The 26777-nt window shown below is 45.3% G+C and overlaps 1 protein-coding gene and 1 long non-coding RNA gene across 2 annotated transcripts; both read left to right on the top strand.

The window, feature by feature from the left end:
• Positions 1 to 2000: 2000 nt before the first annotated feature.
• On the top strand, positions 2001 to 5174 carry LOC119185193 (uncharacterized). Its single transcript, XM_075883889.1, has 2 exons — positions 2001 to 2512; positions 3237 to 5174. Exons 1-2 carry the CDS (start codon positions 2001 to 2003, stop codon positions 3592 to 3594), a joined length of 870 nt encoding a protein of 289 aa, XP_075740004.1. The 3' UTR covers positions 3595 to 5174.
• A 5016-nt stretch (positions 5175 to 10190) lies between these two features.
• On the top strand, positions 10191 to 12621 carry LOC142785345 (uncharacterized). Its single transcript, XR_012888927.1, has 2 exons — positions 10191 to 10730; positions 12327 to 12621. It is a non-coding gene; the product is annotated as an uncharacterized LOC142785345 (long non-coding RNA).
• The last annotated feature ends 14156 nt before the right edge of the window (positions 12622 to 26777 follow it).

Genomic DNA, 26777 nt, shown 5'->3' with positions numbered 1-26777 from the left:
CGCTTTCGCCCCCTGGCGAGGAGGTTTTCGCCGCTTCATGCGTTGCCGCCTCGCCGCTTTGGCCGCCCCGCCTTCGGTGTGAACCGCTGACCCTGCCTCCGCGACCCTCTAGTTGTCGCTCTACCCAACCCATAGAGAAAAGAAAGTTGTTTCCTTCCTCCATGCCCCGACTGCTTTTTGTTACGCAGCTCTTCGTCCTTTGTCCCCCCGCTACTCTGACCGCCCCGCATCGCCCGACGAGGCCCACGTTTTCACACTGCCACCGATCTTTCGAAGACTGGTCGGCCATCTACCCTGTTTTAATTGCCGGTACTGTAGTTGGCATCACTGGCCTGGACTGACCAGACCATTTGCCATCATCGTTGGCCACCGACTGTATCCGATAGTCTGCGTCTAGTGCGCGCGCGTACGCTACCCAACGGACTCTGATAATCTGCGATTCGTTTCGTGTATAAGACTTGTTCTCACTCACTTCACACTCGACTCAGCATGCCTTCCGTGCGCGTGCGGAAGCGCGAAAAGGGCTGTTAATTTGCGAGGAACGACTCGCGAAGTATCGAAGTTCGTGAGCCCCCGCAAACCCGCCGGCACAACAAAATGATTTTTTGACCACGGCCGTTGATTCTTCGAACACCTGCGCGCACCGATCGAGGCGGCCGCGCTTTGACTTCTGCCCGCAGGCACTCTTCCCAAGTTTTTCTACGTGCGAGTTTCGCGGACCTTTCAAGCAAGCTACCCAAGCTGCCTCCTTCCCGTGTGTTTTTGGTTTGCAATGTCGCCCTCCCGCTGCATCCTCCCCTCTCTTTATCGCAAATCCTTGCCCTTCTCTCCCAAGTCTGCAGCTCCCCTCTTTTATCACAGCTCCTACGGCCGTCTCCTCCACTCCGCGACGCCCGCCACGCTGGCTCGAATTAGTTTCGTTTTCTGACTGGAAACGGGCCCAGAGCTGTTTTCTAGCGTTCTGGCATCTGTGTCGTGTGCGCGCATCTTGCTCGCTCTTGGTGAGCGTGTGTGGTCATGATGGCCAATGGTAAAACTAGCACGCTTTTTTTTTGCCGCTCAACAAAACGTCGAAAGTGCGACCGCTTGGCTTGAGCGTAATCCGCTCGTTAGGTGCCGCGTTGCGGAGCGCTTTCTCATAGCTGTTGACCACCTGGCAGCCAACTTCCCGCTTCGGGTGTCCCGGTATTGAGCTGTGGAGATGGTGAATATTTCGTGGGCGGCGGTGACGACTACATGCGCGCGAAACTGTTTTCGCGAGGCCGATTTCGTCGACGTCGGGCCCAATGCCGAGCCTGAAGCTTCCGAACTGCGGCGGCGATTTGTGGCAGCACGTCGTCGGCTCCGACCTGGGAAAGCGGGTGGGACATCTGTTGCGATGGTTTAATTACGGCCGATGATGATGCCGACACTGCGGAAACGTTGTTATAAAGGCACGATGCCAACTCGGTACCGAAGGTGCCACTGCTCCAAACTCCACCGCCAAGGTCTCCAGCCATTTGGTAGCGTGTGTTACTCAACTCGCGACTGCTTCTGCGCAGAGCTGATAGACGAGCGGACAAGACAACGGTGAGTTAAGGCAAGGTTTATGTACAGCATAGAAATAAAGGCGTTACAAGTTCGGCACTGGGGCCGACAGCTTAGGGACTCGAAAAGCTGACATGTCTTCTGTAGCACGCATCCGTCGGCCTCTCTCTGTTACGAAGCGCACCGCCGACGCGGCTACGAAGGGCGCTACAAAACTCACCACTGCCAAGGACACCAGGCGCTCCGACTGAGAAAGGGGCTCGAAGCAACGAGAGGCTCCTCTGACACACAGGTCTACTGCTGGCGACAAGCCGCAGGGCTTTACTTATAGGCACCGGGTGGATCCTTTGTGTCACCAAACGTCCAACCAGAAGCGCCGCTGATCGTGATATCAGAATCCTCCAATGGGGCCCGCCGCTGGGCCGCGTCATGCTCATCAAATCTGGAGCCACTGTACGTGGTTGCACCCAAGGATGAGTGACGCCGCCAAGCATTGCGTAAGACTCGCCAGACTGAGCTTCATCAATTTACCAAGTCCCGAGCCAGTCCCGAGCTGGCTCGCGGACGCCTCGCTGACAGGAAACGACGTGATCGGCGTCATTTGTCTCGTGATGCGAGTGGTCCTGGGCCGCGAGGTCAGGGCTTCCGGTGACCAGGCGCTCGCCGTATCGCCAGTGACGCCGCCGATTGCTGCGAAAATGGCTGCCGCGAAAGCAAATTTTGCCGCGCTCGCTAAGCTTGTCGCAGACGTGCTGGTTTCAGATGACGATGACGGCGAAATTCCGGATCTGCAGTCGGAGGAAGAACTGGAGGAGACTTCGGATCTCGCCGTTGCTGCCGTGCTTGTCGCACAAATTATCAGGGAAGACCGACACCGGGTGCGGCTGTATGTAGAAAGCGTGGTGGACAGCTACAGTGACGAAGAGTTCCGAAGGCTGTTCCGTTTACAGAGGTGCACCACTGAGGTGATCACGGCCGACTTCAAGTCTTAGTCATACTATCCTCGCGGTGGGCGCGGAAGACAGAAAATAACAGCATTGAAGACTATACTGATTGCCCTGACGTACCTGGGCACGCAGTGGTCCATGAATGCCATAGCTGACAAGTTTGGTGTCAGCGAGTCGACGGTGCACGTCGCGATACGCCGCGTTTTGTACTTTCTGCTGTCCATAAGCGAAAGAGAAATACGCTGGCCTAACGACGAGGATGCTGCACAAAATAAGCGTGCGTTTCGCGCGCTTGGTCGTTGTGACGGCGTCGAGGCTGGCCTGCCAGACGTCATCGGTGACATTGATCGATGCCATGTTCGCATCACAAGACCCACAGAGTGCGAGGGGGACTACTACAACAGGCAAAAGTTCCACTCCATCATTCTCCAGGCTGTTTGTGATGCCGACATGGTGTTCACTGACGCATTCGTTGGCTTCCCAGGCAGAGCACACGACGCCAGGGTGTTGGAGGAGAGTTTTCTATTCGAAGAGACAGCATTGAGATTCGGCGGTGAGCGAATAAGTAATATTCAATCGAATAAGATCACAATTTCTACAGGTTTGTTTGGCTGACAGTGGCCTTGATTGATTCTTGTTTGGCTAGGGTAGCTAAACAACCCCTGTTCTGGAGTGTAAGCAAGAGAATAATGTTAAGAGTACACACTTTATATGTTTGTAATAACTCATTATAATTGGCACTCCGAAGTAATATCCATGTACATTTGCAGGTGGATATCTTTTGGGGGATGCTGCGTACCCTCTACTCCCGTGGCTGCTGCCACCTTACCGCCATGTCACAAGCAGCTGGCAGCCATGGATGAGCAAGTTTAACCATGTGCACTCCAAGCAACGCGTTGTTGTTGAAATAGCATTTGGCCTGCTGAAGGGACGTTTTCGGCGAGAGGACAAGATCGATGTTAACAGCATTCCGCAAACTGTGGAAATTGTTATGGCAGCCTGTGTGCTGCACAACCTTGCCCGCAGACATGCCGATATTTTTGAAGATAGTGACATTGCAAACAGCGACCTTGGCATATTCTCCAGTGAGCCAGTTGATGTTGACCACAAACCTACGTAGGCAGCATGGCTGCAGGACCGTCTGGCCCAGAGTGTGCCATTGTGATTGTATGCTCTGTGTTAATTTTGCTGCCTTTAGTGAACATGTTATTACTCTTTCTATGTGAGCCATTGGAGTATGTGTCAGCTTATTATCATTACTTTAATTACTGTGATTGGTACACTTTGAAGAGGACGTGTTTTGCGGGGGGGGGGGGAGCAGTTCTGTCTTCAAATGTATTCTACTAGAGCAGAGTTTCTCAGCCATGAATATTTTCAGGACAGAAGAAACGATTTGCATTACTTGCATATTTTGGGGATCCCTGTGAACTGGTGGAAGTGGTGAGGCACCCCTCGCCTGAGTAGCTTGTAAATAAAACTGCCCTCATTCAAGCTTTTTTTTTAGCTATGTTTCCTCTTCAAATGGGATCGGGCCCGCGTCTATATGATGTAGGAAAATTCAACAAGTATTTCACAGCCATTTTATAGAAAAACCGATACATAAACGAGCTGCACCGCAATGCGAAATTGTAGCCAAATATCAAGAATTTGAAAGGGGTCCAATTATGAGACAATATGACTAAAAAAATTCAACATTTTTTTTTCTGACAATGACATTTGCAGATTTCCTGGGCTCCAAGGAACTGCATTTAACGACCACAATACTAGAACACCGATTGCTAACACATGACATTGTTGCGTAGAATTTAATGTCCCGTTCTGTGTACACTCATCGTGTCTTCGGCTCACTCTTGATAGGAGTATGGTTTGCCTTAATTATTGTTATAAGACTTCTTAGGAGTTTCTGGTCAATCTTCAACTATTTTATAACGACACTCTGAAGCAGGTGATTACGTGACTCTGTTATGGGCGTAGGGTCTAAAAACATGTGTTTACGTCTTCGAGAAAGTGTAGGTTTAGGGTGAGAAGGCATTTTTTTAGTAAATGTTACCTTTCAAGAGTATGGCTTCCAGCCACACCCTTTGAGTATGGAGCATTATTGTTTACTGCATAAGTTCACTGACACTGTAGAGTATATTGCATTGTATGTTTGCTGCAAGTGCCCTGAAGGCTGCCTGCATGATTGCTGAACGCACTTTACTGTGCAATATTCAACCTGGCTTACGTTCATTCAAATGCGACCTGCAGTAATGCCATGGCTATGTTAATTCCAATAAGTTAGGCAGTGTACTACGGACCACTCATGATGCTGTCTATTATTCAGGTTTCAAGATTTTTTTTTTGTGACAGGTTTGAACTACTTATAGCAGCTTGGTTCAGTAGTGCAAAATAAGATGACATTTTTGTTCATTTTTGTAATAATCTACGTACATGCAACATTGATTCCATGTAAGTCGCTCTAGTGAGCACTGCATTTACTTGTTTCTTTATATTGTTATTTAGCAGGAACTCTTTTTTGGACACATTATCCTGCCTAAAAACAGCACGCTTTGAATGTGCTAGTTGCATGCTACAGATGCTAACCACTGTGAATATATTTTGGTTCAACTTGCCCCTTGGGTTGTTTATGACCCACGTAAGCATTGCTTCTTAAGGAGTGAAAGTTGGATATAAATAAATGTGATATTTTTCCCCATATCAGCCAAAGGTGGTTGGGTCACCACATGTGTGTAAATACGTGCGGTGTTGTTCTATGCAACTGCCACTCACATGAAAAATTAAATGCAATGTGTGTAATTTGGCATACGATGAACCACCAAAATAGCTAGCACTATGATGGTTTGTTGACAATGTGGATGTGATAAACTATTAAAAAATGTAAGAGTGGTTTTTAAGCTTAGCATTCAAGGCAGCACATTTGTATGGTAAGCTGAATACAATAATGTTAAAATACAATGGGCACCATTGTTGGGGAACACAGACCTACTCAGCGTCCGATCTCGTGCAAATGCCCTTGCAGTCGTGCGTTTATCTATAATGATGACACGTTTTTCCTAGTACATACAAGTAACACGATTTTTATGTAATTTGGGTTTGTAAACAATAACGCAAGAGGAAAGTTAAAACACCAATTTTTCTTGTTTGTACCCCCAATGTTTTGGGATGAATATGTGCAAACAGTCTCAGCTCAGTCTTATTGAAATAAAAATAACAGTGGTCATTACTTATTGTTATAAATATTTCTGTAAACGTAATTCAAGAGTCACCGGTGCAGCTCGAAGCAAAAAACATTTATTATGCTCAGTGGGCAACTTGCAAACAACACAATCATTTCACTGATGTGTCAAGTCTGTTAGTCCAAGCACACCAGTACAGCAACTAACATTGCAAATGGTCGACTTATCATGCGAGGCAACGAGCACAAAGCTTTTTTTTAGACTAGATTAAAGGTGCAGTTGTGTGGAGCAGTGCTGATCTCTCATATGAAAGCTATAGTAGACCTCAGAAGCAGGCATACACGCACATGCATGCTGTACAACCACTGCATTTACTACTAAAGAAGCTTAGAATATGAAAGGGCATGCATACTTTTTGGCAAAAAGTATATCATAACTGCCACAGGTGAACAATAAAAATTTGACAAGTTGACATGCTGGTTAAGGCGTTGCACTACTAAGCATAAAGATATAGGTTAAATAACCAATTTCGTACAGTATATTTAGAGGGCGCAAATTGCTAGAACAGCTGTTTATCTTTACCTAGGTGCATGCTAAAAAATCCAACAGCTTGAATTAAATGTCAGGTTTCCCATTGGGACATATACCTCAAGTATTTTGTGACATTGATATGGCATGTTCATTTAAATCAAGCTTCACTAATTGATGCACATGTAAAGTGCTTCTGCAAAGCAGTAGTTACGAATGAATGTCTAAACCTAGAAGAATAAATAAAGCAATGCTAATGTTCTTAAATTTAACATTTAGAGGCACAGCGCTTTGCACGCATTGCATGACAATCAGTTCACAAGCTTTTTTGATGAGGAATGCACAGATGCGTTGCTGTTGGTGCAAGTAGCTTTTAAAGGGACACTAAAGTCACACAGCAATTTACGTCAGAGTGAAAGCACAATGTTTGACAACATCCAAAACGTCAATATTATCAACAACTGTGCCCTACTTACCGTGAAATTAAGGTAAATGCACTAGAACACAAGCGCCACAGTAGGACATATTCAAAATGATCCCGATAACATTACACGAACCCCGTACAAGTAATCACTAATCAAAGTAACTGCACTAAATAAAAAACGTTCCGGACATTAGGAGATGCAATAAAATGCTGCTTTTTTCGTTTATGTTTGAGTCATGGAAAAAAGAACCGCCGGACGTTACTATGGGGAATGGCACGAGTGGTTCAAAAATTGAATTTTCATGTGGTTATAAGGTGCCATCTAGTGGGGTGAAGTTGAAACAAAAGCACCTGCAATCTCGAAGCCAATGACGGGAAATCGATCAATGGTTGTTGTTTTTGCTATGGCTCTCGCTGCTTTTGGTCTGCTGCTACTAGCACAGTAAAGCAGTAAAACGTTGTGCATGACAATAGTGACGTGAGACGGTCCGATTAGTCCGCTTCTTGAGGCGGGTAATTTGGAGTGCGCCAATCCGATGCAGAGCCCTAAAACGTGATTTTATTTTAAAATAGGCCCTTCCTTGGCACAAAAGTGACACTACGAGGTTTCTGCTCTGCCATTTCAACAATCAATGTTGACTTAATAGTTGACTTTAGTGTCCCCTTACTGTTACAGTAAATCTAAACAGTAACATCACATATAGTAACAGTTAAGCAAAAATACAACAATTTTTCCCGGAAGATATGCATGCATGTTAGGTACACTATATACTACCGGAACATGAGAGGGCTCACAACCAAGAGGACTTTGGGTGTTGAGTTGTACTGTGCTGAGAAAAAGAGAAAAACAGTTAAAGTTAATGTTGTGACAGAATAAGTTCACACAGGGGCGCATGGTGTTATAAGTCACGAGGCTGGATGTTAATCGAAGGAAAAAACATGGCAACGGAAAAGGATAAGATAAGCTCCACACAGCAATGTTCCGACCTGCAAATTATTGCGCGGCTAAAATTTTCTGCACTCAATATAGCTGGTAATGGACCAAATAACAGTAATAAGTATTTCAGCTTCCTTGACCAAACGTTTCCTTTCTATTTTTTAATCCCAATGTAGCAAAAATTATGAATCAAAGGGTATCACACTCACATCAACCTTGTAACAAAGTTCTACTTAAACGCATAAAAAACAAAAACCCGTTCCCAATAAAAGTGGCACCATTTCAATGAAAACAACCAGTCAAAATGATTATGAGTGCATATTTAACAATTAAGGTGGCAGCACCTGGCTGGTAGCTCAGCCAGCAAGGTGTTGCAATGGGAGCTCAAAGGTGAAGATTGATTTCCTGGACATGACAGCTGGCTTTTAGCGGGGCAAAACGCAGGACTATCGATGCTCTAACCATTATGGGAACGCCTAAGAGCACATTCAGGTATAAACTCCGAAATATCTATTTTGTATCTTGCACTCCACGTATAGCTCAACCCCTTTATAAGAGACGTACACTAGGAAAAAATTTGTCTCGAGCTATAACACGCAATAGTGTACATTGTAAACTTCACCACTTTTATAAGAGACTTACACCAGGAAAAAATTCTTGTATCTGATATGAGATGTCTCTTATAAGCATGGTACCAGTTTCACATTTTCTTGTCAATCTCTATATTGATATAGGCACACCAGTGTCACACGCAGTTGTCTGTTACATCAGTGTCTCCTATAAAAAGATTTGACTGCATACTCATAAATCATATGTGGATATTGCTTGTGAAAGCCTTGCTCTGCCACATCTCACTACAAAAATTTGAGATCTCACGAGCCCTGTAATGACAGCACTTACACACAATAGTGTGCATTGTGCACTTCGCCACTGGTAATGGTACTGAACTTACGAATGTACACTCTAAGCCAAAAATGGCCAAAATGGGAGCAACGGCTGTTTTTACTCCTTCAGACCGACTGTTACTCTCTGAAAAGACCAAGCGGTACAAGATGGCCGACTTGTTCGAGAATGGGGGAGCAACTGTATTCATCTTAAGTTTGTAAGGGAGCAACGGAAGGAGGAACCGCTGTAAATGCTCTCGTCACGCAACGGTTACTCCCCGGCAGGACACCGCACACAAATATGCATGCCACCCACATTGATATTCATGGGCCAGATTATTGTTTGTTCTGTGTGCCAAACTTCAGCAAACCAAAACAGTGATTTATTTTAGCATCCGTAGATAATAAGATAGCAGCGCTGGCTGAACACTGAAGGCCTGAGAATACAGTACGGCAAATACCCAACACACGCAGCAGCAGAATGGAGAGTTGGCACGTCAAAGCGGACCGAACGCCGAAACACGTGCAAAACAACGATAAAAAAAGCCTAGACACGCCGTTCGTCCGCGAAGTAAGGGCGTCAAAGTCGATCAAGCACCAAAACACGTGCACAAGAAGCCCCCCCCCCCGCCCAGATATATCCGTGAAGAAAAAAAAAAGCGGACCCAGACGCGCTTCTCATCAGCCATTCACTTAGTAGCACGCTTCACCGTGTAGTTTGAGGGCAGAATGACAAATCTGCGCCATCTGCGCCCGCACGACAAGTGTGGCGCTAGTGTAGCAAACTATGTAAGTTACAAAGTAATTTTTATTCAGTGTTTATGTTGACTAGCACTAAATAAAATTACACTCAACTTTTTATATTTATTTATGAGTTTTAGTGTACCTCAGTTTTTTTGATAATTGTATTAGGAGAACACAGTGAAATTATTGCGCTGACGCCTGTGCTGCCACTGCTCGACGTTTTTTTTTTTTCGGCGCAACTAGGTTCGCGTTCGCACTACTTACTCATTTTCATATGGTCTGCGGTTGGCGAGCACATGGACGTGCGAGCTTGTGAGCTATGTTTTGATCGTGTGTGTGTGTCGTAGATTTGCGTTTCTACTAATTCGTGATGAAGGTTAGTGTATATTTATCTTTATGGAGCGCGTAGTAGTTGTGGATTTTGCTGCTGGTTGGAACAAACACATCGTAAACACGTCTTCAGCTATCTGCAAGCCTGTTCGCTCGTCGGACAAAGGACTGTGCATGCATCAGCGTGCAGGTGAGTGGCATTTCCAGCAACATTTAATGCTCTTACAATACATTGTTGAGTGGTTGCGCTATTGAAAGAGAAATGATTTGCTCTTATTCACCATATCCATTGCTAGCCGTATCGGACTAAATTACCTCTATTACCGTCTGCATACCCTCTTGCTTCCCCTGTCACCACTGCAGTGCCAGTGTACTTTTGCAGTTAAAAGTTCATTTCCGCAACACTACCTCGCTTGAAAAAACATTGGGGCGGGGTTGTAGCTGCATTCATACTGGCACTTTTCTACCATTGGCTTTATGTAATGTTAACGGCTGAGTGTTGGGGCCTTGGGCCGCATTTTTTAGAGATGTAAAGTGTATGTAAATCAGTAAGTGAGCAAATCATTGTCGCATCACTTCACTGGCATAGCCAGGTGGTTGCGCACAGAATTTTTTTAGGCCGGGCGTAGGGAGCCCAAATTGACCATATTCGCTTGCCCGGCCTATTCAGATAAGTGGACCCCCCCCCCTCCCCGCACGCCTAAAAAAAAAAAAATCTGCCCACATCACTGCGTCACTTGCTTCACCTCTGCGCTGAACGTACTATTTTATAAGCGCACCATCAAGCGAGCAGTTTACATATTGACAGAACAATTGGAGGAGGAATGACCCAAATCTTTCAGATTTCTTTAGTGATGCAAAACCTTAGCAAAACTGAATATTGTAAAAGACAATCATAAATGCTGTATGTTCTCGTTAGCGCTGTCATTATTCTGCATCATGAAATCTTTATGCGCTGTGAAAACTTGGCATGCCGTTGAAGTCACATATCGACGTTAATACCAATCGACGAAAATTTCGACAACCTCAATAACGCCGTTTGGGATTTGCCGCATGCACATAATTAGGCTGATTCCCACTTGGCTGTTCTTAACCTGACTTCACTGCTACCAAATGAAACAATATTTGATGCATGTCTTTTACTTTTTTTTCAGGGATATGACACAAATTTGGTTATACTGCAGATAAAGATGCTCCCAACGATGCTAAAGTACAGAAAGCAAGTGAATTTCGGTAAGCGCAGACTTTTTGTACTACGTATATGAAAGCATCGCTTTTTAGGGGCAAACTGTGCATGTGTTGGCCAGAGAATAGTTCATTATGCCACATGGTTACACTGGCACTGACAATTCGACATGGCTCCGCTAGCCCGTGTGTGTGCTCACACTGTTACCGTTAAGATAAAATGTTTATGTTTTCATTGCAGGGATTGCTGTTTGTACTAAAAAGCCAACTGCCAAGATTTGTTTACGCTGGTACTCCTAAAAGTATGCTTTCCCTATTTACATGGATTTTGGCTTGCACAAAGCATAACACTTGGGCCTAGATTCACAAAGCTGTCCATGCGCAGGCCTTCATAACAGCGTTTCTTGACTTGCCTTTACCCTGTTTTCTGCAGATGTTTCGTGGGTTTAAAAGTGCCACAGCATGTTGACCTCCCCCACTCTGAAATATTCGCGTTCAAAGTTCCGCAAGAGTGGGCTTAACTTTCTTGTGCACCTCTTTGCTAGTCCAAGATACTGAAGTCTTATGCTCTTACTAGAGGTGGCAGTGTTTCTAATGTTTGTATTTCCATCACATTGACCAAGTATGCGATCTTGGCTTGACTGGTAGCACATTTTCAACAAATGTCTTTGTGGCACATGTAGAAGGCAGTACAAAATAAATAGGCAGACATTCACACCGGGAGCTAACTTCTAATAGTGCTTTTTTTTTGGAAACCATGGTGTACTTATTCCAATTTGTCTAACAAGCAGTAACCTCTTTGGCAGTGAACCAACAGGACGTTGAACTAATAAAAGCTTCACATCTTGTTGCTCTCAAATATATATGTATTGGCAAGCTATCTGTGACACTGTCAAACAAAGAATCAGAATATCTGTGCATGCCTTAAGATATATTGCTTCGTTTACATATCTTGATTGTGGCTGTGACTCGTCAACCGAGTGAACAAATGCACCCAAGTTTTCTAAATTTAAAGCATTTTTTGAAGGTAGCACGGTCTACATTTATTTGTCTATAGTTTTGTCCAGCCGTTTGCGTCAGGTACAAAGAAATATACTGAAGATTATCATGTAGCCTCTGCAAATGGTTGCTTTCAAGCAGGCTTTGCATGCTTGGCTTGTGCCTACAGGTATTGCACAATTCAAGACGCAGCAGCGTATGATAGAACAGTAGAATCGAGAGCAACTATGTGCACGAGCTAAATAAGTATTTTAACATGAGCAGACAGTACGTGTTATTTGCCACACACATGACCTCATTTAGAATGCCCATTGGTGAATGGGCTCATAGAAATGTCACTCAGCTGTGTATAGGAAACAAGTTAACTGAACCTAAGGGTATCTTTAACTGCTACAAATATGCCTTGTTGAGGTGCTGCACATTTTCTTCCAGAATATTGCTGTCTGAGACATCATGTGAAGAGCGTCTACCACATCAGCATTTATATGGCTTGCCAAGTAACGTTTGGCCGAACCTTCCTTTTTTTCACATTTCGTTTTGCAGTAGACATCCTAGAATGTAAGCGCTGCTGCAGTGTGTGTGACTCATTGTTATGAATTGATTCTGGCATGTTTAACCTCACACTTCTATTTTTTTTTCTTGCAGCAATGAGATGCTTCACATATGCCTGCGGTGACGTTCTGCTGCGCTAGCCTGATGGAAACACCAGCTGCGAAACTTGAGTTCTTCAGAATTGGAGAAGTTGCCCTTCTCTCACCAATGATGACACAGACTGCCCTATGCTAGAAATTCAAGATTGTTTTTCCACGGATGACGCAGAAAACCTTTGATGTATTATGGTGTTTGTTTAGTGCTGGCTGTGGTGTGGCGAAGTCTACTTTTACGTGTGGTCACACGTCGCCTCATAAAAAGAACAATAAAGCATTTATTTTCCTTTCAATATTGTCCACTTTTTGTGTCAGAAGCACCCAAGCAGTGCTCTTCCAAGGAGCTCTCGCCATGTGTTAAGCGTGTGACAAGCATACTCGAAATAAATACTCATTTCCCCAAGGAGTAACTGGAAGCATGTGCAGTTGGTTTTCAGAGAGTAACTGCGAACACGTGGGAGGAACGGTAAAGAGTAACTGTTGCTCTTAGAAGAGCAACTGGTGGAAGTAATGGTTGGTAGGCGGGGAGCAACTGGTGGGAGTAACTGTTGGTCTGCAGGGAGGAACTGGAGGGAGTAACTGTTCATCCCCCGAAGGAGGAACTGAAAGGAGAGCAACGGTTCCTCCCTCGGCAGTTACTCCTTTTAGGAGAGTAATGGGAGTGGCAATGCAATTGCTCCCTGAAAGGAGCAACCCCTATACCCCTGTCGCTCCGTTTTGGCTTAGAGTGTATACTTCACTACCTCTACAGTAGGCCTAATCTTCGGCTATCGTGCATGACTTGTAGTTTTTTCTGTGTATATTTGCCATACGACTGAATTATTTTTGAAGGTGAGAATAAGTGGATGTCCACAAAGCACATGTCTTTCAAGCAATTTTTCATAGCTTTGTTTCACAGTAAGGCGCTGACAGACAAAAAAGTAGTTGCCACGCGTAATCAATATTTAAAGCTTTGAACGACTGTGCCTATCACTTGTGACATCACTGCTCTTTTCTCACATAAGACATAACAGCTAAAAAGAAACAAACATATATAAAGAATCACTGTACACTAAATATAACAACTGGCTCTAATTGCAAAACACTTTAAATGGAGTTTTTGGTGAAATAGACAAACGTAAAAACATGTGTATGAATGTAAGCAACCGTGCTAAACAAAAAATTGAAATAAACAATTATAAATATATTTGACAACACAACACATTTAATTGAACTCTATTAAATAAATGTATCCCAACAAAGAACATTCAAATTTACACTATAATGAACCATAGCAAGTGTAGGGCCTAATCACTGTGGCTTCCAGGAGGTCCTTGCTGTGATAGGGCAGTGGCTAGCCTGTCAAGAGCAGCGGTTCGATCTCTCATTAACCTGGATCTTTCCGCCTTAGCTTGCTTATAGGCAGCAAGGCGTTCCACATGCCTTTTCTCTCTCGAATCGCTTCTGATTCATGCAGATACTTCAGAAGGCCTGCCATGAGTGTTTGGTTTGTTGTTTGGCGACGTTTCTTTGTGGTCGTAGTTGACGAGGTGGTGGGTGTTGGTGTTGGTGGTATCTGGTGGTGTGTTGCGTGGTGTTCCTGGCTAGCCGTGTCTTCTCTGACATGTGGGCTGTCGGAAGCCTGCTGCACGACACTTTCTCTGCCTGTGCTCCCAGACGGTTTATTTCTGGCAGGAGAGTATGCATTAGACAAGATGAACACAAAGTGGCATTGCTGCCAGTGAATAAACACAGATGAGAGGTATGCATGCAACTTCTCTACCAAGCTAGTGCCTTTGCACGGTGCCGTTGATATGAAAAAAATGCATGCGCTCATGTCTTCACTTCACTTGACTTCACTTTATTTCCTTAAAGACCCCCGATGGGGTATTACATAAGGAGTGGGTTAACAAATAAAGTTCTGTTATTTTTTTTTATTGATGTCCACTTCAAGTTGCCCGTCCACGCATTAGAACGACCACTTTTTCTATGTCCTTTTTTGTACGGACTGCAACTTGAAGTGGATGTCTAGTGCGGTGAGATATGCGGGCTGGTGGAACAATGTAGGGATGACGGAATGGGCTGTGAAAAATTTTCTGAAACAGGCAGAGGCTGGAAATGCAACGGCGAACGTCAAGGAACGTCAAGAGCAGATTCTTTGTTGAGGGATGATACACTAATATTATACGAATACGAAGAATGAATGAACCTAGTAGCAGGGTTTTGAACTCCCTCAAGTGAGTCGATGAGATATGCTTGGTGTGGGTTCCAGATTGCAGAGGCATATTCCAATTTAGAGCAAGAACGCGTCGTCTTGCTAAGAAAGAAAGTTGGAATAGGTACATCTCTGGTATCAATTCTTACACCGACGAAACAAAGGTTTGGAATAGGGTAAACAAGTTAATGGGTCGGGAGTCGCACCCCCTACTCTTGGTAAATAGCCGAGGTGAGAGTCTAGAGGAGCAGGCGGACTGCCTAGGCGAACACTTTGAATACGTCTTAAGTGCATCAAACTATACAGAAACGTTCTTAAAATTAAACGAACGCGAAGAGAGGCAGCCCCTCAGGTGTAAACGTCCATCCAGTGAGACTTACAACTGCCAATTTACATTAGCTGAACTTAAGGCATCTCTTGCGTGCAGCAACAACTCGGCGCCAGGTGTCGATCGTGTAACATACGAAATGGTCAAGTACCTTCACCCCGAAGCACTAAAAACACTCCTAACTCTCCTCAATATCATGTGGGCAGCTGGGTATATTCCAATGTCATGGAAAGAAGCTATAGTCATCCCAGTACCTAAACAAGGCAAAGATCCGTCTTTGGCCGCCAGGTACAGGCCAATAGCGCTAATAAGCTGTCTATGCAAACTATATGAGAAAATGATAAACCGGCGCTTAATCTACTTTTTAGAAAGTTACAGTATACTAGACCCCCTTCAGTGTGGTCTCAGAGAGGGGAGGTCGACAACAGACCACCTTGTTCGCATAGATACATACATCAGAGATGCATTTATTCATAGGCAGTTCGTACTTTCGGTATTCCTAGACTTAGAGAAGGCGTACGACACCACATGGCGATTCGGGATTCTCCGCGATCTTGTCACCATGGGCATTCGTGGGAACATGCTAAACACAATTAAAAGTTATCTGTCTAACCGAACCTTTCGCGTAAAAGTGGGAAATGCTCTCTCTAGAACTTTTACTCAAGAGACTGGTGTTCCGCAAGGTGGCGTGTTAAGTTGCACACTCTTTCTTGTAAAAATGAACTCCCTGCAGTCAGTCATTCCAAGTGCGATGTTTTATTCTGTGTATGTTGATGATGTGCAGATGAGTTTCAAATCATGCAATATGTCTATCTGCGAACGACAAGTGCAGCTTGGAATGAATAAATTCTCTGAATGGGCGGATGAAAATGGTTTTAAAATAAACACGAAGAAAAGTACTTGCATACTTTTCTCCAACAAACGAGGGGTAATGCCACTACCAAATGTTGCGATCAAGGGAGACCAACTCTCTCTGAACACCGAGCATAAATTCCTGGGAACCACTTTAGATTCTAAGCTGACGTTTATTCCCCATATTAAATATGTCAAAATGAAATGTTTGAAAGCGATGAACGTCCTAAAACTCCTGTCACGTACAACATGGGGTAGTTATCGAAAGTGCCACTTGAAGTTATACAAAAGCCTTGTCGGGTCGCGCCTTGATTATGCCTCTATAATTTATCATTCCGCAACGCCAAGTGCATTAAAAATCCTAGACCCCGTTCACCATCTGGGTATCCGACTTGCAACCGGTGCTTTCAGGACAAGTCCGATCCAGAGCCTCTATCTAGATTCGAATCAGTGGCCACTTCACGTGCAGCGATCCTATAGCAGTTTCACTAATTTTATAAAGGTACGCGCAAACATAAAGCATCCTTCTTATTCAGCTATAAACCATATGACCGCTGCCACCCTCTACCATAATCGACCCGCAGCGAGAAAGCCGTTCTCTTTGCGTGTGAGAAGCTTAAGTGAGGAAATGGGTGTTCCGCTGCTAGAACTTTGTCTTATGCCCACAACAAAGTATTTACCGCAGTGGCAGTGGCAGCTCATACATTGTGACACTACCTTTGCCGAGATCACTAAACATGCACCAGAAGCACATATTAAAATGCATTTCCGACAACTTCACTCCAACTACTCATGCGTAGAGTTTTATACTGACGCTTCTAAGTCGCATGCAGGGGTGGCTTATGCAGCCGTCGGACCATCCTTCTCGGAATCCGGTGTGCTGCACCCGGAAACAAGTATATTTACGGCTGAGGGATATGCACTATTGTCGGCTGTGAAGCATATACGGAAATCAAACATACAAAAATCTATTATATTCACAGACTCGTTAAGCGTCGTAAATGCATTAAGATCCATTTTCAGATTCAGAAATCCGGTAATAATTGAGCTGTATTCTGTTCTGTGTACAGCGTATATGTCCCACCAGCATGTTACTATTTGCTGGGTACCTGGCCATAGAAGCATCGAGGGCAATGCGTTAGCTGATCAAATGGCCACCTCAATTATATTGCGCGCTATTAACCCCACCGCTACTGTCCCTGCAACATACCTAAAACCCTTCCTACGTAAGAAACTGCGAAACCACTGGCAACGCTTGTGGGACACAGAAATAAATAATAAGCTTCACTTGATTAAGCCGCGGTTGGGTTACTAGCCCTCCGCTACAAGAAAACGGCGAACTGATGTCCTATTCTGTCGCCTCAGAATAGGACACACTTATGGTACCCATAGCTTTCTGCTGACTGGCGATGAACCTCCTACTTGTGGTAGATGTGGTGAGAGGCTAACCGTCCTTCACGTACTCCTGGAGTGTCCTGAAGCTGAAAGTGAGAGAAAGAAATATTTTGCTTTAGCATACCGCTGTAATCTTCCTCTACATCCGATTATGTTTCTCGGTGAAAAACTGCTTTTTGATGCAAAATCAGTTTTAAGCTTTTTAAAGGATGTAGTATTGAATGTTTTTAGCCCAACAGGTTCATAGCGCATCCTCTGCTCAGAGGAGGCCGCTGTGATAGCAGCTTTCAATGAGCCCAGGCCTCCATGCTCTTGTTTTAAGGGCTCTGTCAAGGCACTGGTGCTCCATGCCAAGTTTTTATTTCATATACATATCACTTTTAAACCGTTTTATGTTTCGATAGCACACATCATTTGTCATTGCCATAATTTTACTATATATATATATATATATATATTTTACGCACCTACAGCGACTGTTTTTAGGCCCATTTACAGCCACGTCACATCTGTTTTATCTACACTGCTCAACGCACAGTTCATTATCATCGCTCTGGCGCTTTTTGGCCACATCTGGCCCTTGCGCCAATAAACTCCACTAATCAATCAATCAATCAAGTTGGGGCGTCACCTCGCTGGGCAGCACCTCGCTGCTGTCGTCGCCTACGAGCGGAAACAAATGCGGCATTGATATAGGGTGACGTTAGGCGTCGAAGAATAACAGCTACTACTGCCACTTTATGTGGACACTTACTGTTAACGTACAGCACTCCTTCGTCGAGCCCAGGTGTTCCATAGATGCTGGCTGGAAGCACGACGGTTTCGCCATCCTCCCAAACAAATACTTGTTTGGCCATTTAGCACGCGTAGCTGCAATAAATCAGCACACTAAAACACTCAAACGCGCACAGCTGAGTTCCCGCGGCCACTTGAAAATGGCTGTCGTGACGTAATAAACGTCGTCTGCTGCTGCCCGAACAAAATTGCGCGGGCGGTCCCGAGCCGTCCGCCGGCCGCCAGGCAAGCGAAAAACGAACATGCGCCGAGCGATCCCGGACCAGTGGGCGGAGCTTCCGGTTGATCCCCGTGAAAAACGAATACGCCGGCCGGCGTCCGGGGCCGTCTGGAGCCGTCCGGGATCTGTAAATCGATGAAGCTTACTGGAAGGAGCCGATAGCTTCAACGGGTTCGTGGGCTGAAGGAGCTTTCTGTGCGTTGCGTGACAGACCGGCGCCTCCGCTTGATGACGTTGTTGAGTTTATCGCGTGAGGCAGGCTCGTGCGCTGGCCTTCACACAGATTGCCTTTGCAGAGGCATTGACGTTCAGTATTAACTCCCAGGCGTAACACTGTGCACGTATTGGGGCATTGTGAATGAAGCACACGACGAGAGCGATTTGGAGGAATCGGATTGCGAGAACGACGAAACTTTGGAGCCAGTGCCTCATGCAGCTTATGCCAAGGGCCTCGGCGAACGAGCACCCTGTCGCTTTAAATGAACTCGCAACTGCCCTTATTGCTCCTGCTCTTCGAAACACATGTTTCACGGACTTTTTGGGGCAAAAAGTTTGTGCTTTCACTCGCAACGTTTTTTAAAAGCTGTGTTTCATTTACTACGAACCTCGGGATACAGTGAACGGATGCCACGTCACGCTCAGGTTCGTTATAAGTGGGCTCGACTGTAGATGAACAAGCCATTGTTCACAACATTGGTTCAAGGCTGCCATCATAATTGCAATGTACTCATAACAAAGCAATTACACCTAATACATTATTCAGTTCATGTATTATAATTGTAATGTCATGGTCAATAGTACAGTGTAACCTCGGTGATACGAATCCTGTGGGGTCACCACAATTATTCGTAGAATCCGAAATTCGGATCGCCAGAAACCATGAAAAATTAGTATGCCACAACAAAAACCGGCTTACTTTTCATTTATTGTTTCTCAGGGCAGCCGAAAGGTTGCGAAAGGTTCTGAATGATTTCCAGTAAAGGTTTTAGACATCAACCATCATACTCGTATTGGTATATCTACGGTGTGTGTAATTATTGAACCAAGTGGGTTGTGACCGATGACAGCTCGTAGCCTCGTCATAATCTTAGTATGTACATTTTACAGCGATAGTGATTATGAGATCACAACAAGGGCCGATTCTGGTGCTGTAGTTGTCCGCCTATCGCAAGAAAAAAAAACGAAATAAAGAATACCCTTTACAGACGCAGATTTGAACTAAGTACCGCATTGTTAGCAGCCCAGTTTTCTACCACAGAGCTACGCCCGTTTTTGTATTTTTGCCTTTATTCCGTTCACAGGTACAGATGTGCTGGAAATTTCTTTGCAAACATACCGTATGCAAGCTTCATGTCGAATAAGGAATCATATGAACATAAGTTGTAGATCATATTAGAGCAATAAAATCACAACCGCTCGTCATGAAAAGCAATTTGCGTAACGGATGGATAGTTGGAAGCCCCCAACCCGTTGCAAAATGGTTCACTTATGATTCTTCGTCATCAGCCATCGCATTGTGAATGTGCGCATAACGCATTACAGTTGTGTAGCAAATACCTCACTTCACCGCAGACGAACGAATAATGGCGTAGTGAGTGCTCCCTAGTTCACAAGAATGATCAATTATGGTGCATAGATGCCATGCAAATGTACTCCAGAAATCCCGGAATCTGCTTTTCCAGCTATCGCTGTTACTGTACTGTGCATTCCGCACAGGCCTGGCGGTTTTTTTTTGCATTACACCGAAGTACTGCACGAAAACGACTGAATAAGCATTCTGCAGGCGATAGATAAAGGCCAGAAAGTTTTAGAACCACCGTCCTTTGTTGTAATTATTTTGTAATCGCAGTGTTGTTGAGAATGATTTTCAGATTTACAGCTGCACCCCCACCATCGGGGTTCGCTCGAAATCTGAAAGTCTTTCGAGCAAAATAAAGAGCAGCACTGGCAGGTGCGCGTACCTTCAAGAATCCTCTTTTTCGACAGACTGGCGGCGTGGTGTAACTACCCGCACTTGGGTTTGGGTGCTTGCGCATACTTGTTGACTCTTCCTCGACAGTGCAAGCAGCACCTGTTCGTACCTCCACGGCAGCGTATGTTCCTATCAACCGTCGTATGGTGACAATCAGTTCACAACAACTGTACTTCTCAACATTGCAGGACAATGGGCCTTGGCCGGTGCCACAGAAAAATTTGTATCACTCCGAAATTCGTACAAAGCGTTATCGTATCAGTGAGGTTTCACTGTATATGCTTGATGCTTTGCACAGATGTATTTTGAGATGCTCCTCTGTTACATTTAAAATGTGCAACTTAATGCTAGTATTTTTGAATGATGCAATAAATATTGTTGACATGATGACTCTTTGTAGCTCAAAGCAAAAAAAATATGAGCGTGTATTGTATATTGAAAATCTGTGCTCATATTTGCTAGAGGGATACTTCGATGTTTCCCCGCAGGGGCGCCTGTGAAAGCAGGCGTTTGGTGTGTAGCGACACCACGGACCCGAGCTAACGGGGGAGTTTTGACTCCCTCCCACGCCTAGCCGTGTGTGGCTTTGCCGTGTCCGGGGAAAAGGGGATCCTGGGGGTTGAGCTGACGCTTGGTGATTGGACCTTTAAGGCCCCCCCCCCCCCCGGCAGAAGCAACACACCCCTTTGGCCCCAGCTTCACGTAGACGGCACCCTTGGGCTGACCCACCCAAGGGAAATCGGCAGTCGCCTTTTCCTATCTCTCTCTTCCTACATCTTCGTCTTTATCTCTCACATTTTATCTGTCCTGTCATCTTCTCTTTTCCGTTTACTTCCGAATTTCCTGGCGGCGAGGGTTAACCCTGTGTAGTTACCCAACCTTGGGTAACTACACAGGGTTATATTTGGTTATATTCGGTTATAGCGGCGATGCATGGCTGGCGTCTCCAAGTGTTCACTATTCAACCTTGTAACGTCCCCTTGTTGGTCTCGGTGGTGGGTGGCCACCATCGCCGCCAAATTTAAAATGTTTCTTATGGAAAACCCTTTTCCTGCACTCCCTGATCGCCGCCTGAAAAGGTGGCGCACCGATGACAGCTTCTTTACTGCACAGCCTAAACAGACCTTCCCCAAGTACGATGTAATCCATAGCCAAAATGAAAAGAAAACAGTTCGATCTATTATCATTTATTGTCTCGAAAACACTCGCAGATGCAATTGGCCCTGGCTATAAAGTAACTAAGATGGGGAATGGCGATCTCCTCCTAGAAGTTCGCGACAAGACTCAGTACGACAAGCTCACAAAACTCGTTTCATTTGATAACATCCCAATATCAGTGGGCCCACATAGGTCGATGAACACAGTGTGTGGTGTCATATCTGATGATGACCTCCTCGAGCTGCCTGAAAGTGAATTGCTCGAAGGCTGGCAAGAACAAAATGTAGTGAAAGTACAAAGAATAATAATCAGGCGAGATAATAAACAGATCCCAACAAAGCACATCATAGTTACCTTCAGTACAAGCAACCTTCCCGACTCTATTGAAACTGGTTACTGCAAGTTTCCTGTCAGACCTTATATACCGAATCCTCGCCGATGTTTGAAGTGTCAGCGCTTCGGACACGGGTCCCAAACGTGCAGAGGGCGCGCTAGGTGCGTGAAGTGCGCATCTTGTGAACATGTATCCGAAAAGTGCACTTCAGAAGCCTGTTGCGCTAACTGTGAAGGAGATCACGCTGCCTACTCCCGATCATGCCCTGCATGGAAAAAAGAGAAACAAATATTAGAACTTAAGGTAAAGTTCAACCTGTCATTTCAAGAGGCACGTCAACGTTTTTCTACACACAATAATTCTGAACTTTCCTTCGCCGACGTGGCGCGTCGAGGCGCCGTGCCACGTCTTTCGGCACCCGCGAGATTCACACCAAGTGTGGCTGTGGTTGTGCCAGAAGCGCCTCCGGCTGGAGCAGTCTGTACTGCTCCGCCTCCTGTTCAAAAGGGCCAGCAGACTTCAGAGACTGCAGGACCACGGACCACTGCAAGTACAGTCAGGTCCGAAACTGCCATAAACATGCCTGCCAAGCAGGCACCATCCACAACCTCAGGAGAGGTGATGGACACAAGCCATACTCCTGCGGCGCCCCACACGCCGAAGGAAAGGCGCAGCTCTTTGGAGCGAAGCGAGAAAGAGAAAACCCGTATTACAGGGCCCCAACAGGCCCTGTAACTTAAGGCAACGTTTCTGTACACACAGCACTTAACTACATTAAAAATGGAGACACAAATTTTACAGTGGAACGTCAGAGGACTACTGAGAAACCTTGACGATATTCAAGAACTTTTACATAAACAGTCACCAAAAGTGCTGTGTGTACAAGAAACACACCTAAAACCCAAAAATCACTGATTTTCTACGCCAGTATATCATTTTTCGAAAGGACAGGAATGAAGCCGTCACGTCATCTGATGGTGTGGCCATTAGAGTAAATCAAGGGATTGCATGTACTCATCTACTACTCGAAACATCTCTTGAAGCAGTGGCTATTCGTGTAGTCCTCCTGAACAAACTCGTGACCATCTGCTCTGTCTACATACCTCCACACTACCATCTTGAAAAACGTGAATTCCAGTCCCTAATAGATAAACTTCCAGAACCTTATATCCTCCTTGGAGATTTCAATGCATATAGCAATCTATGGGGTAACTCTCGCTGAAAACAAATTGCAAGTTTTTGTACTGCAGGTCTTATTGCCAGTGGAAACGGTGGGGCGATAGAAGGACGGTTTAGGTATAACTGGGTAGTAGACACATCGTTCATAAGTGTTTTACATGGGTGCTGCTTCAGAGACATGATCTTAACTGCATAGTTGACTCCTAGATACGTGCGCTGATAGTCTAGTGGCCACTGATCTGACTCTGCATAAAGGCTTTGAATAGGGCTGGTACGGAAGGCACCAAGTGCCAGCCGGATACCTAAGTGGTATACAGGGTCCAACATTTTCAGTGCTGTCTTTGAAGCTGACTGATATATTATGCATCCATAGTCTATGCGTGACAGAACCAGGCTTCGAAACAGAGATATGAGACAGTGCCTGTCTGTCCCCCACGACTGATGCGATAAAATCTTTAAAAGGTTCGTGGTCTTGAGACATTTTAACTTCAGCTCTTCATGTGCTGGATGAAGGTGAGTTTGGAATCAAAAATTACACCGAGGAATTTTCGTTCTTTCGCGATGACTATGTTTTGTCCATTCATTAGTATGCAGGGGTCAGGATGCACACCACGTCGTCTCGAGAACAGCACACTAGTAGTCTTGTCAGTGTTAAACTTAAAACCATTCTCGTCAGCCCATTTTGCAAGTCGGTTAACACCTAACTGTATCTGGCGTTCACATACAGTCAAGTTACACGATTTAAAACTAATTTGAATGTCGTCCACGTATACAGAGTACGATATCGCAGGTGTAATAACAGAGCAAAGAGAGTTCATTTTAACTATAAATAGTGTGCAGCTTAATACTCCTCCCTGCGGCACTCGATTTTCTTGAAGAAATGTGCGCGATAACACAGTACCTATTTTTACACGGAACTTCCTTTCAGACAGGTAATCTTTTAAGATGGTAATCAACCTGCCACATATTCCGAAAGACAGTAGATCTTGCAAGATTCCATATCGCCAGGCAGCATCATATGCCTCCTCAAGATCGAAGAAAACAGACTGACAGTATTGATTGTGTACAAACGCGTCACGTATATACGACTCGAGGAGGACTAGATTGTCGGTTGTGGATCTAGCTGTACGGAAACCAGACTGGCACGGGTGCAATATGCCATTGTATTCCAAGTAGTAGACCAAGCGGCAGTTAATCATTTTTTTCAAACACTTTGAGTAGGCAGCTTGTGAGGGCGATAGGCCTGTAACTATTTACCGAAGAGGGATCTTTGCCCTGTTTATGGATTGGTAGTACTATTGCCTCTTTCCAAACAGAGGGTATCTTGCCGGTATTGAAAATCTTGTTGTAAAGTGCTAAAAGGCAGTTCAGGGTTTCATCAGGGAGATTTCTGATCATTTCATAAGTAATTGTATCAGAACCAGGAGCAGAACTTAAACAGGAACCAAGGGCGAGTTTCAGTTCATATAGTGTCAGTGCTTTATTGTATCCGTTTGATACAGCCTTGTTCCGGCACAGAGGTACACTTCAAGCTATGCTTTCAAAGACATTATGGTCTTTCAAAGACATTATGAAGGAAAATTGTTCAAGTGCACTCATTGAGCAACATTTCTTGGCCCTTGAACACAAATATCGTTCAACCGCGTTCTTCTCTGATGGCTCAAAGTCTCAAACATCTGTATCTTGTGCAGCCTATGGACAAGGTTCTCGGACACCAGAACCATGCATACACATACCAGCATTTTCACAGCGGAAGCCTATGGTATCCTGCTTATTATACAACACATTAAACAACACAAGATACAAAAGTCTGTAGTGTACACAGATTCTTTAAGTGTTGTCAGGGCCCTGTCTTGTGGCAAGTACAGCAAGAACCCTACTTTTAACAAGCTCCTTAACGAAATCTATGCAGCCTACAACCTAAAACTTTCTATTGTTATTTGCTGGGTTCCAGGTCATTCTGGAATTGCGGGCAATGAAATAGTGGACAAGAATGCACGAGAAGCCGCTGGTCGGCAAACCATAGATATAACCTCTGTTCCGGGTGTAGATCTAAAACCTGTTGTGCGTAGAGGTCTACGCAACCACTGGCAAGATGAATGGGACAGAGAAGTCGACAACGAACTCCACCTTGTAAAGCCCCAGCTGAGAAAAGTTATCTCCCAAAAACTCAACAGGTTCGCCGAAGTCACTCTAACACGGCTCAGAATCGGCCACACTTATGCCACACATAAACACCTTTTGACAGGCACTGATCCACCTTCATGTATACACTGTGGAGAGAGCCTAACCGTTGTGCATGTCCTCATACAATGTCCTGTACTTCACCAAGCACGACTGACCCATTTCAGGGAGCTCAATCGATAACATATCCCACTTCATCCAGCGCTGTTTTTATCACTTGATGCAGTGGTTGACCTTAAGAGACTTCATTATCTTGGGAAAGTGAAATCTTTAACAGTGATATCATTCCATCCTAGGAACCAGACTGCGCCTCAAGTGTGAGGTACCGCCTGGTGCGTAAAAAGTATGCCTGAGCCTTCGCAGTTCTTGCTCAGGCAAGGACTTCAGCTGCGAGGGTCTTGGGCCTTGCAGACTAATTTATCAGCACAGATTTCAGCCAACAAAATGAATTTTTTAACAAAGTGACATTTTTCCTAACACACTGTGTTTTGAATGGTTCGTAGATATTTGTTTTAATTTTTAATCATGTTTTAATCATTTGCTTTAATTTTTAAACTAATAACCGAAATGAAACACTTGTACTGGCGCTCTTTGGCCTTAGATGCCCTTGCGCCAATAAAACTTAACGTAATAATAATAACTCTCGCTGCGATGCTCGAGGTCGCCTGATTGAACAGTCAGTTCCTTTTTACTTCTGGCGCGTGCCTTTTAAATTGGAAAGAGCCCACATATTACTGCCTTGCCAGCAATACCTACTCGTCAAAAGACCTTAGCATTGTCTCACCATCCCTCCTTCCTTTACTGACATGGAATGTCATCAATAACCCTTACGGAAGTGACCACTTTCCCGTAACGGTAAGCACACCCATATCAAATGAACATCACCCACAGGTCCCCAGATGGATCACTGACAAAGACCCAAGCTAACGGGAGAATTTCTACTCCCTCCCACGCCTAGCCGTGCGTGGCTTTGCCGTGTCCGGGGAAAAGGGGATCCTGGGGGTTGAGCCGACGCCGGGTGATTGGACCTTTAAGGCCCCCCGGCAGAGGCAACACACCCTTTTGGCCCCGGCTTCACGTAGACGGCACCCCTGGGCTGACCCACCCAGGGAAAATCGGCAGTCGCCTTTTCCTATCTCTCTCTGCCTACATCTTCGTCTTTATCTCTCACTATCTATCTGTCCTGTCTTCTACTCTCTTCTGTTTACTTCCATTTTTCCTGGCGGCAAGGGTTAACCCTGTGCAAATAGCCTACCTTGGTCTAGGCGCATTGGGTTATGGCAGTGTTGTACGGCTGACGTCTGCAAGCTTTCATCACCTGCAAACTTGCAGCGTCCCCTTGTTGGGCTCCGTGGTGGGTGGCCACCAACGCTGCTGAACAAAAATAAGACCGGCATGAATGGAGCATTCCCTCTTCTGTCTGATCGTACCGGCCTAAAGCGGGTACATACCGACGACATAAACTTTTAGATGCGGAGCATCTTATACTCGCGCCTTGTAGTGCGCCGTCCGCGCCGTCCGCACCGCTTCTCGAACATTCGACAGCTGACGCGCGCGCATGCGCCGTCGCGCCGTCGCCCACTCTTCCACCATCTGTGCATCCCTTCCTCCTCTACACACCGCGCGCGCTTCACTCCTCCACCATCTGTGCACCCTTCCTCCTCTACACACCGCGTTCGACATCTACAATTCTCCTGATTCTCCAGTGGACGCGCATGTGGCGTCGCGCTTCGAGAACATTCAACAGCTGACAGTGCATGCGCCGTCGTGCTGTATATATACTCAAGGTCGGCGCTCGCTCGCTCAGTTGCCGCTCGTCGGTTGGTTTGTACGGCGCG

This window comes from Rhipicephalus microplus, unplaced genomic scaffold (assembly GCF_043290135.1).
Source record: "Rhipicephalus microplus isolate Deutch F79 unplaced genomic scaffold, USDA_Rmic scaffold_21, whole genome shotgun sequence".
NCBI classification, from domain to species: Eukaryota; Metazoa; Arthropoda; class Arachnida; order Ixodida; family Ixodidae; genus Rhipicephalus; species Rhipicephalus microplus.
The sequence above is the reverse complement of the archived record's forward strand: the minus strand, read 5'-3'. Positions and strand labels throughout refer to the sequence as shown.

Coding starts and splice junctions, on each gene's coding strand:
- LOC119185193 (XM_075883889.1), top strand. CDS start 2,001: ATGAGTGACGCCGCCAAGCATTGCGTAAGACTCGCCAGACTGAGCTTC. Junction 2,513..3,236: donor GTGATCACGGCCGACTTCAA/GTCTTAGTCATA, acceptor ATATCCATGTAC/ATTTGCAGGTGGATATCTTT.